Below are 17,071 nucleotides of genomic sequence, written 5' to 3' on the forward strand. Positions count from 1 at the left end.
AGGAGTGCAAGTTTGAGAATAAAACACATTAAATCAAAAACATAATGATAAAATGCTGGACTATTTCTAAAGGAAACCAGTGCACCAGTTAATCAGACATGCAATGGGAGTGGGTGGGTATGTCGGAGAACTGTCACTAGGCCTTATACAGTTTTTACAAGTTGGTTTACAAGACCGACAGATAATAATAACTAAAATTAGAAAGAAAAAAACAAACTACTTTTGTCACCTTGTTTTTCTTTGAATCTGTTTTACAATTAGGAAAAATAAAAACCACAGGATTTTATCACTGCTGTTCGTAAGAAATGGTGAATAATACGTATAAAAATCTTTATTCTAACAAAAATAACAATCATTGTCATTCAATGATGAAAAGTGCTTTTACATTTTGTCTTTTTAGGAGGGTCATCCAAAAATATGACAAGCATTAGGGGTGCATCAAAAAACTCGGACCCACCCCTCCCTTGTAAAAAATGACTGGTCCCTTATAGTAGTATTAATATGGAAGTTGAAAATAATTATATTTTATTTTCAACCACCTACATGGAATTTTAGGCCAATTTCTTTGTAAACCAACCAAAAAAAAATAAAAGGCCCTAAACATGCCAGATTTTCATTTTTTTAAATATTCCATAAACCAATCAACAAAAGTAACAATCTACCGAACAAATACAAAACCTCAAATTAGGAGCATGTTAATTGAAAAAGAACGATTTTGACCACTCCATACAAAAACAGGGGAGATAATTACAGTTTCTCGGTACTGGTAGTAGTCTTGAGGTCGAATCCGAATTATGTACTCAATCATTGCCTGGTGGGCATGAACAAAAGTAGTCATAATTAAAGTCTGTGAATATCTAGTAATTTGAAAGATACAGAAACTAGATAACTCTGCTCTTTGACCTGGGCATCAAGAAGTGTGATGCAAACGTGAGACCACAGGATGATTTATGGAGAAGGAGATGTCATTATGTTTTAATGTTTTAAGATGTTTCTTTTACCATCAATAAGTTTGGTCTCATACTCAGCTTGCAAACTTTTTCTTTTTCTGATAACTTATTTTTACAAATTCTTAAACTAGGAACAAACAAGGAATCGATACTTGACGAGTGGAATTATTATTTCATATCACAGATGTTTCTACTTTTATGAGTAGAATATTAACAAATATAGGACTAATAGTCAACCTTGTCAACACCTTATTGAAGAAACCAACTGTGTTTTGTTTAATCATTTCAGAAAGTAAAAATTCTATTTGATCATGTTTCACAAAGCTGTCCAATGCCATAATTTATATATCATATATTTGTCAAGCCTTAAGATAAATCAGTTTTAAAATTGTTTTATGGATTATCCACATGCCAAAATACTGGATGCAAACATTTACTGTCTTCTACGTATGGTTTATTTAGGTTCATGTTTTGCAAAAAAACAAATGTCCAAATAAGCATTCATGTATTTTCCATCAAACACAGAATCTTGTATTCTTCAAAAATTAGTTTTGTGACATTTAAAGCACAAACTAGAAAAGTAGTTAGGTATTGCCTTATTAAAACATACACTATGCGAAACCTGAAACATTGTTTGAACTACAGGTAACCTTTATATGCGTTAACCTACAATGTACAACATATGTACAATGTACAACATATGGTATTCCAGCCTCAATTATCCAGAGAGTTATATCGCCATATTATGTAAATACTTCCAACCGGGTGACCGATCCATTTGCCACCAAAGCTTGTTTCCGAAGTGATGTCAACACCTTCATCACTCCTACTTCCAACTTCAAGACGAACTTGATTCTGTTGGATATACTTAATCTACTAAGGGAATTAACTGACTTTAAAGATCCAGTTTCCACCCTTGCCAAACTAGGCGGGAATTATGGAGTTATATTTAGGCTTGACTAACAAGTCTATGCATAACCCAATCAAAATCGTGGAACAAAATCGACATTGGGTTCATAAACAACATGGCGACTGCCATGCAGATTTTAGTCGATCGCAGGATTTGCAGAGCATGTTAACTGTCAACTGGGCATCGACAGATGTTTTCATGTCTTAAATCAAGGTGCTCAAGTGATTTGATGTCCTTCACGAAGTAAGACCTGTTTTACTTGATTATTGATTAGATCGTCTGGACTGGGAGCTGCCATTCTGTTTGAAGAATCTGATTGGTCAAAAGGAGGGACATAGAAGGGACATAACTCATAGTTGCCACTAGGGCCACGAGCCACGAAATGCCAGCCTATTTCAGCAAGGTTGGGAACTGGGCTATTATAGTCAGTTAACTCTCTTGCCTCGGGAAGATGCTATACTTAGTGTTCAACTGTGTTCAAAACAAGGCTTTGCTGGCAGATGGTATGGAGATAAAACCCCCTGAATAATCGAGGATGGTCTTTGGTATAGCAGAATAGGAGGAAGCAGTAGATGAATCTGATGGTATATGCAGTATATGGCAAGGGTTGTGTATTGCAGGGGAGTGCAATGTCAACCGCAGCAGATGTAGCTTTCACACCAGCTCAAGAATACTACCTTCATATAGTTTTGTCACAATCTCTCTGTCAGATGGGCCTGTGTACAGACATTCTCTCGTATCAGCATGGCATCAACACATAGCTTATTCTACTGCCTTCTCTTTATCTTTACTTTGTTGTTTAACTCCGTGTAGCGTCCATACAATTTCCGATTTTCCATTGTTATTGCAAATGTAGGGATTGTGTATGCAAATTCGCATTATAGAGAGGTACATAAATTAGCCTCCATTTTGAAGGCTGGTACAGGGGGTCGCCTTATACATGTATGTGGCATCGCTTTATAGACGGCGATATACAGTATTATTATTCTCAGATAAGTTTTCTTCAACATCCTTGGTAAGTTTAAACATTTAATTGACTTTTTCTTCGTAGGTCCATTTTTTAGTTAAATTGTTAACACCAAAACACTCGTGATTTAGAACATCAACAACATATTCTCTCACGATGTTCAACCATGAAATACATGTACACTTTTCATGTTTTTTTTAATGACGATTACCTTGCAGTGTGGAGCATGTGTAATCAATTACACAGTGAATGTGGAAAAAAGTAAGCAATATTTAAACAAAGCATAAACATTGCATACCAAATTGTGTAGAAAAACATTAAAACATTTCACAACATTGCATACAACTGACTCAGAAATAAACACTGATGTGGTGCAAATTTATAAAAAGCTGTGAAAAAGTGAAAAATGAACATAATACCTTCAATTTACTGGCTAGTTCCTGCGATTGCTGAATACAGCAAGACGTATTAATAGCATACACAAGGCCAAGTACATAGTGACATTCTAACTGTCTGATTGGCATTCTAGAAGTTGGGGAGTAAACTAGAAAACGTACAACTTCATGGATAAAAACTTCTGGTTTAGGCTAAAAAAAATAATAGTTTTGGTTCTCAGGCACGCCATCATCATAAAGTCTGCCGTTTTGTTTTATAATTTCCATTTTTTAAAAATAAATAAATCCTAATACTTAAACTTAATGCGATCCAATATAGCACGCAGTTACTTCCCTTCCCTTTGTGTTATGGTCATGGCGGCAATAGGAGTTTGTATACTTGTTTATAAAGGGAGGCCTTTTCCCAGGTTGATGGTACTGAAACCGTTTACTGTAAATCGTGAAATTAATGTGTCTCCAAAAGAATGTGACCGCTGGTCCCTTGCCAAAAATGCGTCTCAATATGAATGCGACACCCCCTCCTCTCAAGCATCAAAGGATTCATATCTAAAGAAAATGTCCTCTGTCAGGTTTACAGGAGAATCCTCACCTTAATCCAACATTACGATAATTCAATCACACACCAAATAGCACTGCTTATTAGCGCTGAGTAGAGTAGACATAAGTGAGTAGAACTCTTGTCTTGACCCCAGCAGTGACAATTCACAGAATGTAATTAGTGTTTGAATGACATTGTACATGTACTTGTTACAAGTGCTGCTCAATGAACAATGATGTGGAATACGTAGCTGTTTGTTTTCAGCGTATGTCTAAGTTGGTATTTCTGCTATCCAAAATGTCTTATTGTTGATATAAATGCGATGTTTAATAATGCGAGCAAAGACCACTTGCATTTAATTCACGCTCGCGTTAATTTCAAGATTGACAGTATTTGGTTACATACTAGTTTGAACAAGCAAAAAAAAAAACCAGCGCCCACCCAAACCATATTTTCAAAAGTGTCTTGAGAACCAATTCTTTTATCTTTTGAAGCCTTATTGCATTATCAACATTTCAATACATCATCACAGCCTGCTGAAAATGGTGAAATGTTCCTAATGCACTTAAACAGGAGTTGTCATTGGTAAAGTTGTAAGTTGCCCTAATGTATTCTAGCTGGTTGAAATTAATATAGCCTCTACTTCTATATCACTTGTTAGTTGCACTCAATGGTTTTTAACTGTTATGTGTTCTCCTACAAGATTCTCCCGTAAAGATATGTGTTCATGTCATTCAATAGGAACACAATTCCCTACAGGGATAACCACAGCTAAAGTGGAATTATTCAAGTAGCATGTTAATTCAAAGCTGGAGAACAGAATTACCACGGTGTATATACTAGGGCTGTTACGATTCTCTTGCGTATTCAGTAAATCGAACCGTATCCATTCGTGAATTGAATTAATTTTTCGGGGTCACTAGAATCAAATATTTATGAATATGCAGTCATGTGCATCTACATACCCTGACCCTTAAAATAGCCATAAGAACATATAATATGCATAGATTTCTTCAAAGACAACAATCTTTTATATTTAATTTTACAGTATTGTAATCACTGGTTATTGTTGCATTTGAGCAGATACTAGTACCTGGATAATTGCAGTATATAACTGTATAACACATATTGATAATTAACAAACCATGTCAAAAATATTATTTTGATATAGTTTCACTAAATATCATAAATAATACGTCAACTGCTGACTTGTTATTGTATTCGTGAATAAATATTTGTATTCGTTGCCCTATATTCATGATACGAATCGTATTCGCCTCATAGTGTAATTGTTGCAGCCCTAGTATATACAGTAAAAGACGTTTATAACGAACACACTTACAACGAAGTGACGGATATAACAAACTGGGGTTTTTTTATTCTCGGCCAATTGCTTTATATATGCTGTATATACTTTCATAACGAATTACTGTTATAACAAACTTAAATTAGTGGTCCCTTTGTGTTCGTTATAACCATAGTTTACTGTAGTTGGACTCCTAACATATATCTGGCAGAAGTAAGCTGTATTATGTTAGGTCATGTCACAATTAAATTCACATTTTAATACTTTTTGATACATTCAATATATTGGTTGATGCCAGGGGAAAAAATAATTGTTTTATTTACCAAATCAAATTGTCCACATTGTTTTTTAGAATTGTAAAATTTTGGCCATATGTTTTGGATATATAACATACCTTTTTAATCGCGGTTTCTTCAATGTCGATGTTCTTTGATTCTACATAGCCATCTGGAAAATAGCATTGTCAATATTATTTAACAATAAATTGTTTGTTTGTTTGTTTGTTGTTTAAAGCCGCACTCAGCAGTATTCCAGCTATATGACCGCGGTCTGTAAATAATCGAGTCTGGACCAGACAATCCAGTGATTGACATCATGAGCAATCGATCCAATCCCGTTAGTTGCCTTTTACAACAAGCATAGTCGCCTTTTACGGCAAGTATGGGTTGCTGGAGACCTATTCTACCCCGGAATGTTCACAGGTCTAACAATAAATTGACAGAAGTAGAGAGTACAGTGGAACCTGCAGTGTCAACACCAACCTACACAAAGTCAAATTCATTAATGTTGGAGACTTCATGAGAAGTGAAGGACTTTGCTTTAATGCCTCTTTGGTCAATACTGCAGTTACCGTATTCGACATAATAAGCCCCCCGCTCTAATAAGCGCCCATGGAGATATTTGATAATATATTGGCTGGTGAACAATCCCAATTAATCTTCCGATTGATCAATGTACACAAGACTTATTTATTCGTGTATAATACGTGTGTTATATGCATCCTTAATCATAGGAAATTAAATTCTGGAAAAATATATCTGTCGTATATAAACATTTCAGGGTGTCAGCATAAACCATGAAATTTACGTTCTTTCAACTCTGTTGTTTTTCACCAAAACAATATTCTAATAAGAGCCCCCTATTTCAAATTTTGAGAGCGCCCTGGGTGCTTATTATGTCGAATACGGTAAATCACGGCGCTTCAGCTTGATGTGGGAAAGTCTGAACTGATGCAAGTCTTAGACGTTACCGAGAAGCACCGGCATGGCGCTGACAAACCCAGAAACAAAGAAAGCTGAACCTAGGATCTGAACCCACCCACCAGTCACAGCTCCCCACTGTGCTAGGCGGCCTACAACCCTGCATGGAGTTGAACTCACAACTGACAGACTGCCATGTTTACAAACAAATGATGACTGTCGTGACGCCGAATACTCTTCCCCAAGCTAAAATATTCTGCTTGTTAATTTGAATTTCTATTTCATTTCAACTAACATGTAATTAGTATATTCACAATGATGCTTCTCCGTTGGTCTCTAATCTCAAACAAATCTGATTAAATAAATAAAACATTATTCATCTGGGAAAGATAACATCCCAATTATCTATAAATGACATTCCCAAAGACATACACACAAATATATATTTCACTTGAGGAGCTTGAAAAACTTTCATTGATAAGGGAGATAACTCTTACATGTTCCTTCTCTGTTCATAACCAGCCACTTCCCGGCTGGGTTTTCGGTCATCCGGATGATATCCAGAATCTCACCGGTCTCCACTGCCAGCTCGGTCTTCCCGCCCTTAGCCTTTGATCTCACTACTCCCTCAGCGGATTTCTTTTCATCTCCAGTCAGCTGAATTAAAGAAAAGAAAGTTAATTTCACATTTCAGACATACTCTTTTACCACATTGAGGTGTTTTGTTTTTGTTGTTGCTTGTTTCTTGTGGAACCCCACACGCAGCTATATTCCTGCTATTTGATGGCAGTCTTTAAATATTTGTGTCTGGACCTAACAAATGAATCTAACAAATCAGGAAATGATGACAGGCATCAGCCAAGTACGCGATCTCGTTAGTCGCCTCTCACATCAAAATATGGGTTGCTGAAGACTAATTTTACTCGAATTATCAGGGGTGCATGATGGTGTAGGAATATTGGCAAGAGTTTTACACAGTTTCAAACAATACTGAAGATATATCGAATTCGGCACCAAGAATCGTTTGCGGCACAGCTCAAGTCAATCACATCACTCCCACACTGAGAGAACTCCATTGGCTGCCTGTTGAAGCTCGCATTGAATACAAGATCATTCTCAATGCATACAAATGTTTCAACAACTTTACCCCCATATATCTCACTGAACTCTTACCACTCGACTCTCCACGGAGAACTCCCCTATCTCAACAACAGAAACTATTTTCTATTCGTAAATCAGAACATCCACTTTTGGCGAATAAACCTTCTATTTCGCAGAGATTCTATGGAACTCTCTTTCAGATAATGTGACATTATCTCCTTCAATCCCTGCTCTTAAAGCCCACCTCAAAACCCACAGTTTTAACAAACACTATCAATGCTAAGCGCACTGAACACAAAGTTTTGTGCTCTTTATGCGCTATATAAATACAAGCATTGTTGTTGTTGTTATCATTATTATTATTATTATTATTAGCAGCATTCAAACCAACCCTCAGCAGATCCTGGCATCAATAAAGAACATAACTGCACAACAAATCAGAGGACCTTTGCTCACTGGGCCACCCATGCCATCTTGGTACTAAAGCATTAGTTGGCAGTGAAAAGTGCTTCATCAATCATGTGACTAATCTGTTACATGTACTAAAGACAATAACTGTCTGCATATGCTGACTTGATCATAAACTCAAAATCCACAATATTACAAAACATTGCAAGTCCATGTTTGACTTTTCAGGTGAGGTGAGGTGAAATGGGGTTTAATGTCGCGTCCAAAATTATTACACTTATATAGCGACGTGCATGCATGTGTGTGTGATGTGTATATGTGTGTGTGTGGTTGCTTGTACTAGTCCGGACATGGCAATTTTATAGTGCTAGCCCACTGAGATACCATGCCGCAGTATAAAATGAATACCCCACTCAGACACAGTATACTCCAAGTCCTAGTTTTAGCTCCTTAATGCTGAGCGCCAGGCATGGTAACAAGTACCATCCCTTAACATCTTTTGGTATGATGTGGCCGGGGATTGAACCCCAGACCTTCCACTCTCCAGCCCATGGAGGTGGTCTTGACTTGGAAGAAAATGTTCCTGTATACCTTGAACTTCTTCCTCAATTCCTTCTCCTTCTTCTCCTTTTCCTTTCGCTCTTTCTCAAGTTTTGCCTGGAAACAAAACAGAACATAAGCTTACACCAAAACAGCACACACAAAAGCGCCAATATTTGTAAACAGACAGATGTCTTTCAGTGGTGAATTCCATTGTCATCGGTTTATGTCATGTGATACTTTGGGTCTGAAAGCCTTTCGGTAATGCTCAATGATGCCCTTTAGTTATGAAATTATCAATTCCATTGTGATCTATTTATGTCCTGTGATACTTTGGGTCTGAAAGCCTTTCGGTAATGCTCAATGATGCCCTTTAGTTATGAAATTATCAATTCCATTGTGATCTATTTATGTCATGTGATACTTTGGATCTGAAAGCCTTTCGGTAATGCTCAATGATGCCCTTTAGTTAATTTACCAAATTTTATTCCCAACCACAAGGCTGATGTGATTAACCATTCTTTCATTACCACTTCTCTTCTTTGTCAAAGGAGCAGTTGGGTAGCCTAGTGGTTAAAGTGTTCACTCATCACACTGAAGACCCAGGTTCGATTCCGCACATTGGTACAATGCCTGAAGCCCATTTCTGGTGTCCCCCATAGCATGTCCAAATACATTGTATTGCTAAAAGTGGCGTAAAACCACACTCACTCACTCTTTGTCAAAACTTTGTCGGGAGTTATAATGTTCTTTTAAAAAAACAGGAATTTTTTATCTTCAATATTTAACACTGAATTCCTACACTGTGATACCTGTCACTCCAATCTATGAATTCTACCAAAAAGTTGCTGCAGACTTGGGGCCAAGTATCAGCCTCTGAGAATGTCTATCATTCCTTCTCTTTCACCTTGAAGTCGATCAATATATTAGGCAAAATATCTACAAATTAGAGTTTTGCACCCAACTGAAATAAATCTACTTCACGACAATTTACCACATTGCTTCAAGAAAAAACACTTACTTGTTCTGCCTTCTCTTTCTTTTCCCTCTCTTTTCTTTCTTTGTCTTCTTTCTTTTTCTTTTCTGCAGCTTCCTTAGCTTTCCTCTCTAGTTCCTTCTTGTCTTCTTGAGCGCTGATCTCCAACCTGAAGATAAGGTCAGAATGGAGAGAAGGTGAATCAATCTTACACACAATGTCATGTGGTGAGGCAGCCATCAATTCGGCTGTTTCAATCAGAGGGGGTTTATTGTGATTTGATACCTCTGATTGACCAATCAAAATCGAGTATTTTCCAAATTCATAGTAGAATAAGCAATGACTTATGTTTTTCAGTGAATTGTTAAAAAGACAATCAAAATATAAGATTGCTATGGTGAACTTTGCAGTGAGCTGTAACAGCGAAATGTGTATGATAAATATATAAGCTGAAACAATAGGTGAAACAGAAAAACATCTGTAACAAGCATGAAATACTCATATCCCCCACCAATATGACATGTCCAAGGCAAGAAATATTGTACGGTTGTCAAGATCTGCTCCGGAAACGAGCACTTCTGTCATTTTCAGTCTAAATCAAAGTCGTTGCTATGGAAACCCGAGAAATAAATTTTCAAAAATCCCAAACTATCAAAAGGCACCAGTTTACAAGTAGACCTGTCTATGTGCCAAGTTTGGTGAGAAATATTGTACGTTTTTTAAGATAGTTCGGGAAAGGAGCACTACTGCCATTTTCAGTCTAAGTTAAAGTCGTTGCCATGAAAAATCAAAAGGCACCAATTTACCAGTAGACCTATCTATGTGCTAAGTTTGGTCAAGATTTCTCTCATGGTCTTGGAGTTCTGCTGATGGAAGGACAGCACCTATTCCTATATGCCGATGATAAATTCACAAAATTATTGCCAAAGAATATTTCATATCATTAACCCTTTCTCCCCTGCTACCCCTTATGGATCTGAGTAGGCCCCTGTAACATCGGCAGTGGTACGGAGACAGGGGTGAAGCAGAGCATGTCGATATGCAGAGATGTAACCATTGCTTCCTGGGTGTGTAACGTCAGCAAATATAGGTTGGAAAACATGTAGCTTATGGTAATCATTACAATACAATCTCATTAAAATCAGATCTTAGTTCTCGCGACGGCTAAACAAAGATCTGAGGACATCCCATTAGAGGTCACGTCAGAACGATCTTTCATCCAACCAATCAGAGCGTTGCTTACTAGATCATGAAAGTGACAGTCGGAATGTGATTTCTAATCATGCAGCCTCGAAAACTTTAAAATGGAGTATTCCAAACGATAGTTACGGGCTTAACGACTGAATCTATACAACTAGACCATATATTAGCCATTCGGGAATATTCTTTTGTTCAGTTTTCACATTTTTAAGCGAGAATTTATCAAAATATGTTTCGAAGCGTAGTCGCCAATTTGAAATTATTGCCGTAAAGTACGAGAAAGCTGCCTAATGCTATGTCGACTTCTTGTCAGTCATTCCATTGGTCGGTCAGAGTTCGCGAAAGGTCGGTGTGACGTGACTCGTAATGGGATGTCCTCAGATCTTTGCTCAGTGGCAGCGAGAACTAAGATCTAATTTTAATGAGATTGCAAAACAATATTAAACCTCTTGAATTTAGGAGCATTATTGGTTATATCTGTAAAATAATGGTCATGGCCGAATCATTAAAGGCTTGACAACGGTATAAGGATCTCTACTGAAACGTAGCCATTAGAGTTAAAAAAAGATGTTGTTATCTACTTTGTCATTAATGGCATTATGTTCTAATATCGACACTCAACTACAGACAGATGTTTTTATCGGCCCCATGACCCAGAGTTAACAAGATTTTACTGTTAATGATACTGTTATTTCATCAAACATTTCTAAATCTCAAGGTCAAGCTGCATAGGTGCATTTGGCTTTCTGATGCGAGTTGGTGATGTGCATTCTTGACTTTCTGTGAAATGTGAAATCACCTCTGACATGTTTAGATGAAATGTGAACATAATATACAGATCCTCATTAATCTTGTACTTTCCAAGGTTTATTTTATCAGATTCTAAGCATGAGAGGTAGGAAGTCTGTGCAAATCCTCCAATAACACAACAAAACAAACTGATTACTTCTTTTTGGGAATCACCACCTCAGGTTTTTGAATTCTACAAAAAAAAGGGATAAATAAGTTATTTTAATGGTGACTTATACCATCAGCTCACATGGGTGTCCAGTCTGGGTGAGATTATATAAAGTCTCGTTCTAAATACCCAACACACTACAGCATTGGTGCAGTGGGGTAGCCAAGTGGTTAAAGCGTTCGCTCGTCACGCCAAAGACCCAGGGTCGATTCACCACATGGGTACAATGTGTGAAGCCAATTTCTGGTGTCCCCTGCTGTGATATTGCTGGAATATTGTTTAAAGTGGTGTAAAACCATACTCACTCACTCACTCACTCACTCACTACAGCACTTGGTAAATATTCAAGTGTTGCTGAGATTATAAAACTTTTGTTAACATTTTCTTTAGAAACATCTCTTATTAATTCTGCCCAAATGGGGCACCTGATCACCATGGCAATAGTACAACAGATCTCAAATTTGTATATATACAGTAAAACATGGATATAACAAACTACAAGGGACCGGAGAAATCAGTTCGTTATATCCGCTGTTCGTTATAGACGTTTTTGCCCGGAAATGTCCGCAATCTTGGATTAAACAAAACACAATACACGTAACTGCAGCATTGACTTGTATTAGCAGTGATCACTTCATAGCATTCAATTGATAACATTTAATAACATTCATTTAAGTATAACAAGGTTGATCCGTCACCGCTGATTGTGTTGATTTTAAACAGTTCGTTGTATCCGTTTGTTCGCTCTATCGTCCGTTATATCCGTGTTCTACTGTACATATATATATATATACTTAATTTGTCTATGCTTTATCAATACTTGAATTATGGTCATGGCAAAATGATTATCAACACTATGTTTAAATATCGACACTCAACTACAGACAGACATTGTTTTCAGTGCCCCATGACCTTGAGTTAACAAGATTTTACTGTTAATGATACTGTTACTTTATCAAACATTTCTAAATCTCAAGGTCAAGCTGCATAGGTGCATAAGGCTTTCTGATGCGAGTTGGTGATGTGCATTCTTGACTTTCTGTGAAATGTGAAATCACCTCTGACATGTTTAGATGAAATGTGAACATAATATACAGATCCTCATTAATCTTGTACTTTCCAAGGTTTATTTTATCAGATTCTAAGCATGAGAGGTAGGAAGTCTGTGCAAATCCTCCAATAACACAACAAAACAAACTGATTACTTCTTTTTGGGAATCACCACCTCAGGTTTTTGAATTCTACAAAAAAAAAGGGATAAATAAGTTATTTTAATGGTGACTTATACCATCAGCTCACATGGGTGTCCAGTCTGGGTGAGATTATATAAAGTCTCGTTCTAAATACCCAACACACTACAGCATTGGTGCAGTGGGGTAGCCAAGTGGTTAAAGCATTCGTTCGTCACGCCAAAGACCCAGGGTCGATTCCCCACATGGGTACAATGTGTGAAGCCAATTTCTGGTGTCCCCTGCTGTGATATTGCTGGAATATTGTTTAAAGTGGTGTAAAACCATACTCACTCACTCACTCACTACAGCACTTGGTAAATATTCAAGTGTCGCTGAGATTATAAAACTTTTGTTAACATTTTCTTTAGAAACATCTCTTATTAATTCTGCCCAAATGGGGCAGCTGATCACCATGGCAATAGTACAACAGATCTCAGATTTGTATATATACAGTAGAACATGGATATAACAAACTACAAGGGACCGGAGAAATCAGTTCGTTATATCCGCTGTTCGTTATAGACGTTTTCGCCCGGAAATGTCCGCCATCTTGGATTAAACGAAACACAATTCACGTAACTGCAGCATTGACTTGTATTAGCAGTGATCACTTCATAGCATTCAATTGATAACATTTAATAACATTCATTTAAGTATAACAAGGTTGATCCGTCACCACTGATTGTGTTGATTTTAAACAGTTCGTTGTATCCGTTTGTTCGCTCTATCGTCCGTTATATCCGTGTTCTACTGTACAAATATATATATAAACTTAATTTGTCTATTCTTTATCAATATTCGAATTATGGTCATGGCAAAATGATTATCAACACTATGTTCAAATATCGACACTCAACTACAGACAGACATTGTTTTCAGTGCCCCATGACCTTGAGTTAACAAGATTTTACTGTTAATGATACTGTTACTTTATCAAACATTTCTAAATGTCAAGGTCAAGCTGCATAGGTGCATTCGGCTTTCTGATGCGAGTTGGTGATGTGCATTCTTGACTTTCTGTGAAATGTGAAATCACCTCTGACATGTTTAGATGAAATGTGAACATAATATACAGATCCTCATTAATCTTGTACTTTCCAAGGTTTATTTTATCAGATTCTAAGCATGAGAGGTAGGAAGTCTGTGCAAATCCTCCAATAACACAACAAAACAAACTGATTACTTCTTTGTTGGAATCACCACCTCAGGTTTTTGAATTCTACAAAAAAAAGGGATAAATAAGTTATTTTGATGGTGACTTATACCATCAGCTCACATGGGTCTTCAGTCTGGGTGAGATTATATAAAGTCTCGTTCTAAATACAGAGACCCAACACACTACAGCATAGGTGCGGTCGGGTAGCTGAGTGGTTAAAGCGTTCGCTCGTCACTCCGAAGACCCAGGGTCGATTCCCCACATGGGTACAATGTGTGAAGCCAATTTCTGGTGTCGCCTGCTGTGATATTGCTGGAATATTGCTTTAAGTGGCATAAAACCATACTCACTCACTCACTCATTCTCTCTCTCTCGCTCACTCGCTCGCTCGCTATGCTTTAGCAATACTTGAATAAATGACTCACTCTTCATCTTCTGGGAGTGGCTCGTACAGCTCATCTTGCTCTGCCTATAGAAACAAAGAAAGTCCATTGTTATATTGTACGAGGAGCAGGATAGAAACATGCTGCATCTTCATGTGTTAGTGAGTGAGTGATCGAGTGGAGCGATTGATCACGTGATTGATCACATGAGTGATGAAGTGAGGGAGTGATCGAGTTTAGTGAATGATCACGTGATTGATCACATGAGTGATGAAGTGATGAAGTGAGGGAGTGATCGAGTTTAGTGAATGATCACGTGATTGATCACATGAGTGAATGAGTGATGAAGTGAGGGAGTGATCGAGTTTAGTGAATGATCACGTGATTGATCACATGAGTGAATGAGTGATGAAGTGAGGGAGTGATCGAGTTAAGTGAGTGAGTGAGTGAGTGAGCTGAGTGAATGATCACATGATTGATCACGTGAGTGATGAAGTGAGTGAGTGATCGAGTTTAGTGAGTGTGTGTGAGTGAGTGAGTGATCGAGTTTAGTGAGTGTGTGTGAGTGAGTGCTTGAGTTGAGTGAGTGAGTGAGTGATCAAGTGAGTGATCAAGTTTAGTGAGTGTGTGTGTGAGTGAGTGCTCGAGTGAGTGAGTGCTCGAGTGAGTGAGTGATCAAGTTTAGTGAGTCAGTGATCACGTGAGTGAGTGATCGTGTTGAGTGATTGATCACGTGAGTGAGTGAGTTAAGTTAGTGAGTGAGTGATTGATCATGTGAGTGATCGAGTTGAGTGATTGATCACGTGAGTGAGTGCTCGAGTGAGTGACTGAGTCATTTCATGGACTGGCAGCAGAGAAAAGCTTGCAGTGATGAAGGCCCTAGACATTTACCACAAACAGAAACACAACCAGGGTGAATCTGGCATTCCAACCCACAATCACAGGTCTCTGTACAGCAAATTGCAGTGCCGAATATGAAGGGGCACTATTGCCCCTCAGACTCTGGGATGGCGGACTACATCATGTATACATCCTACTTCTGGAGAATGACATGAATAAGTCTCCCAGAGGTAATTTACTGAGACTCAACAAATAAAAGAATTCAAACATCCAGATATCAGTTATGTTAACAAAAGCATCATTACATTGTAGAAACTGTATTTTAAAGCAATTTCTAGTCTCACATATTGACGTTTTCCTTCTCAATAATTAGTTCTTGGAAAGTATTTAACAGGATAATGATATCAAATAGTAATAATAAAACTTACGTCATCGTATATCTCCTCTGTGACTGGTGCTGAAATACAGACAGGTCTCCCGTTTAGTTCTCAGAGCTACAACAATCATTATGTTATCACAAAAGTTTCTACCCGTGAAGATCCGGGGTAGAATAGGTCTTCAGCAACCCATGCTTGCCGTAAAAGGCGACTATGCATGTCGTAAAAGGCGACTTACGGGATCGGGTGGTCAGGCTCGCTGACTTGGTTGATGCATGTCATCAATCCCAATTGCGTGGATCGATGCTCATGATATTAATCATCTGGTCCAGCTTCGATTATTTACCGACTGCCATCATATAGCTGGAGTATTGCTGAGTGCGGCTTTAAACAACCAACCAACCAACCAACCAAAGTTTCTTACGGCTGTCTCACTCATACCCTTCCAGGCTGAGTGCAGCTGTTGAACAATATTACAAACTAGAGGTGTTAGCAAGTTCTTGCAATGACAGAAGCAGGTCCCGTCCCTGCCAAGTCTTCAGATTGAGTCTTAATGTGCAACCATGTACTTCCAGTCCCAACACATTACTTCCTAACCTTGGACCGACATCAAGACAACTTCTTAAGATCAAACAACTTCCCAAGTCCCAGGACTGTACAAGTAAAAGTGCAGCAGTAACCGGCAAGAAATGATTCAACCATGATTCGCAATAACCTCAAACATGACCTTGACCTTTGTGCCAAAAGAATTCCCCAAGGCCATTTAGAAGAAGTTGGCGGCAATGGCGGTTCAAGTTTAACAAACACTCAAAGACGTCCCGTTTCACAGCTACGGCTGATAAATATACTTGTGTAGTTGGCTGCAGGTGAATTCTGTCCAATATATCGAGTCCATCTTGCTGCTTCAAGACTGTTAAGGATCAAACCGCTCAAACAACTGAGGGCACATACACTATGTAACCAAAACGGGCATGCTTGTTTATAGTAATATACGGCTGTATCACATCGGTATGTAAATATACATGTCTTTCAACAAGCAAGCTTGTGATATTAGAACACATTTTTAGCAAGAAAATATTGAAGTTATCTAACGTGAGGTTCCTCTAACCTGCCATAGATCCCCCCGAGATTGAGGCTGACCCTCCAGATGCTGAGGCTGACCCAGCTGATCCAAACTCTCTCATCTCCTCCTCCTCCGTCATCGCGGCACTGAAACAACCAACAAACATGAAGCATATAAACATGTAACTAGCAAACAAAGAGCACACCGTCACACACATGAAACGCAGACTCAGCAGCCACTACTCACATCAGACACAGCAGCCACTACTCACATCAGACTCAGCAGCCACTACTCACATCAGACACAGCAGCCACTACTCACATCAGACACAGCAGCCACTACTCACATCAGACTCAGCAGCCACTACTCACATCAGACTCAGCAGCCACTACTCACATCAGACACAGCAGCCACTACTCACAGCAGACACAGCAGCGGCTAATCACATCAGACACAGCAGCCACTACTCACAGCAGACACAGCAGCCACTACTCACAGCAGACACAGCAGCCACTACTCACATCAGACACAGCAGCCACTACTCACATCAGACACAGCAGCCACTACTCACA

General features: G+C 38.3%; 1 protein-coding gene across 13 annotated transcripts in view; it reads right to left on the bottom strand.

The window, feature by feature from the left end:
• LOC124114498 (calponin homology domain-containing protein DDB_G0272472-like) overlaps positions 1-17,071 on the bottom strand; it is an 88,203-nt gene that overhangs the window by 10,916 nt on the left and 60,216 nt on the right. For 4 of the 13 annotated variants that reach the window (XM_046475095.2, XM_046475091.2, XM_046475102.2 and 1 more), the window contains exons 4-13: positions 16,545-16,645; positions 15,488-15,516; positions 14,262-14,305; positions 13,864-13,899; positions 12,654-12,689; positions 9,336-9,459; positions 8,366-8,431; positions 6,763-6,922; positions 5,461-5,513; positions 752-811 (exon numbers count right to left, since the gene is read on the bottom strand). In XM_046475095.2, the coding sequence (XP_046331051.1) occupies positions 752-811; positions 5,461-5,513; positions 6,763-6,922; positions 8,366-8,431; positions 9,336-9,459; positions 12,654-12,689; positions 13,864-13,899; positions 14,262-14,305; positions 15,488-15,516; positions 16,545-16,645 (709 nt within the window). Of the gene's footprint in view, positions 1-751; positions 812-2,537; positions 2,577-3,246; positions 3,277-5,460; positions 5,514-6,762; positions 6,923-8,365; positions 8,432-9,335; positions 9,460-12,653; positions 12,690-13,863; positions 13,900-14,261; positions 14,306-15,487; positions 15,517-16,544; positions 16,646-17,071 lie in introns of all 13 variants that reach the window. The other 9 variants (XM_046475099.2, XM_046475094.2, XM_046475100.2 and 6 more) reach the window with 6 other exon arrangements.

Source organism: Haliotis rufescens, unplaced genomic scaffold (assembly GCF_023055435.1).
Source record: "Haliotis rufescens isolate VD_foot unplaced genomic scaffold, xgHalRufe1.0.p SCAF_2, whole genome shotgun sequence".
NCBI lineage: Eukaryota > Metazoa > Mollusca > Gastropoda > Lepetellida > Haliotidae > Haliotis > Haliotis rufescens.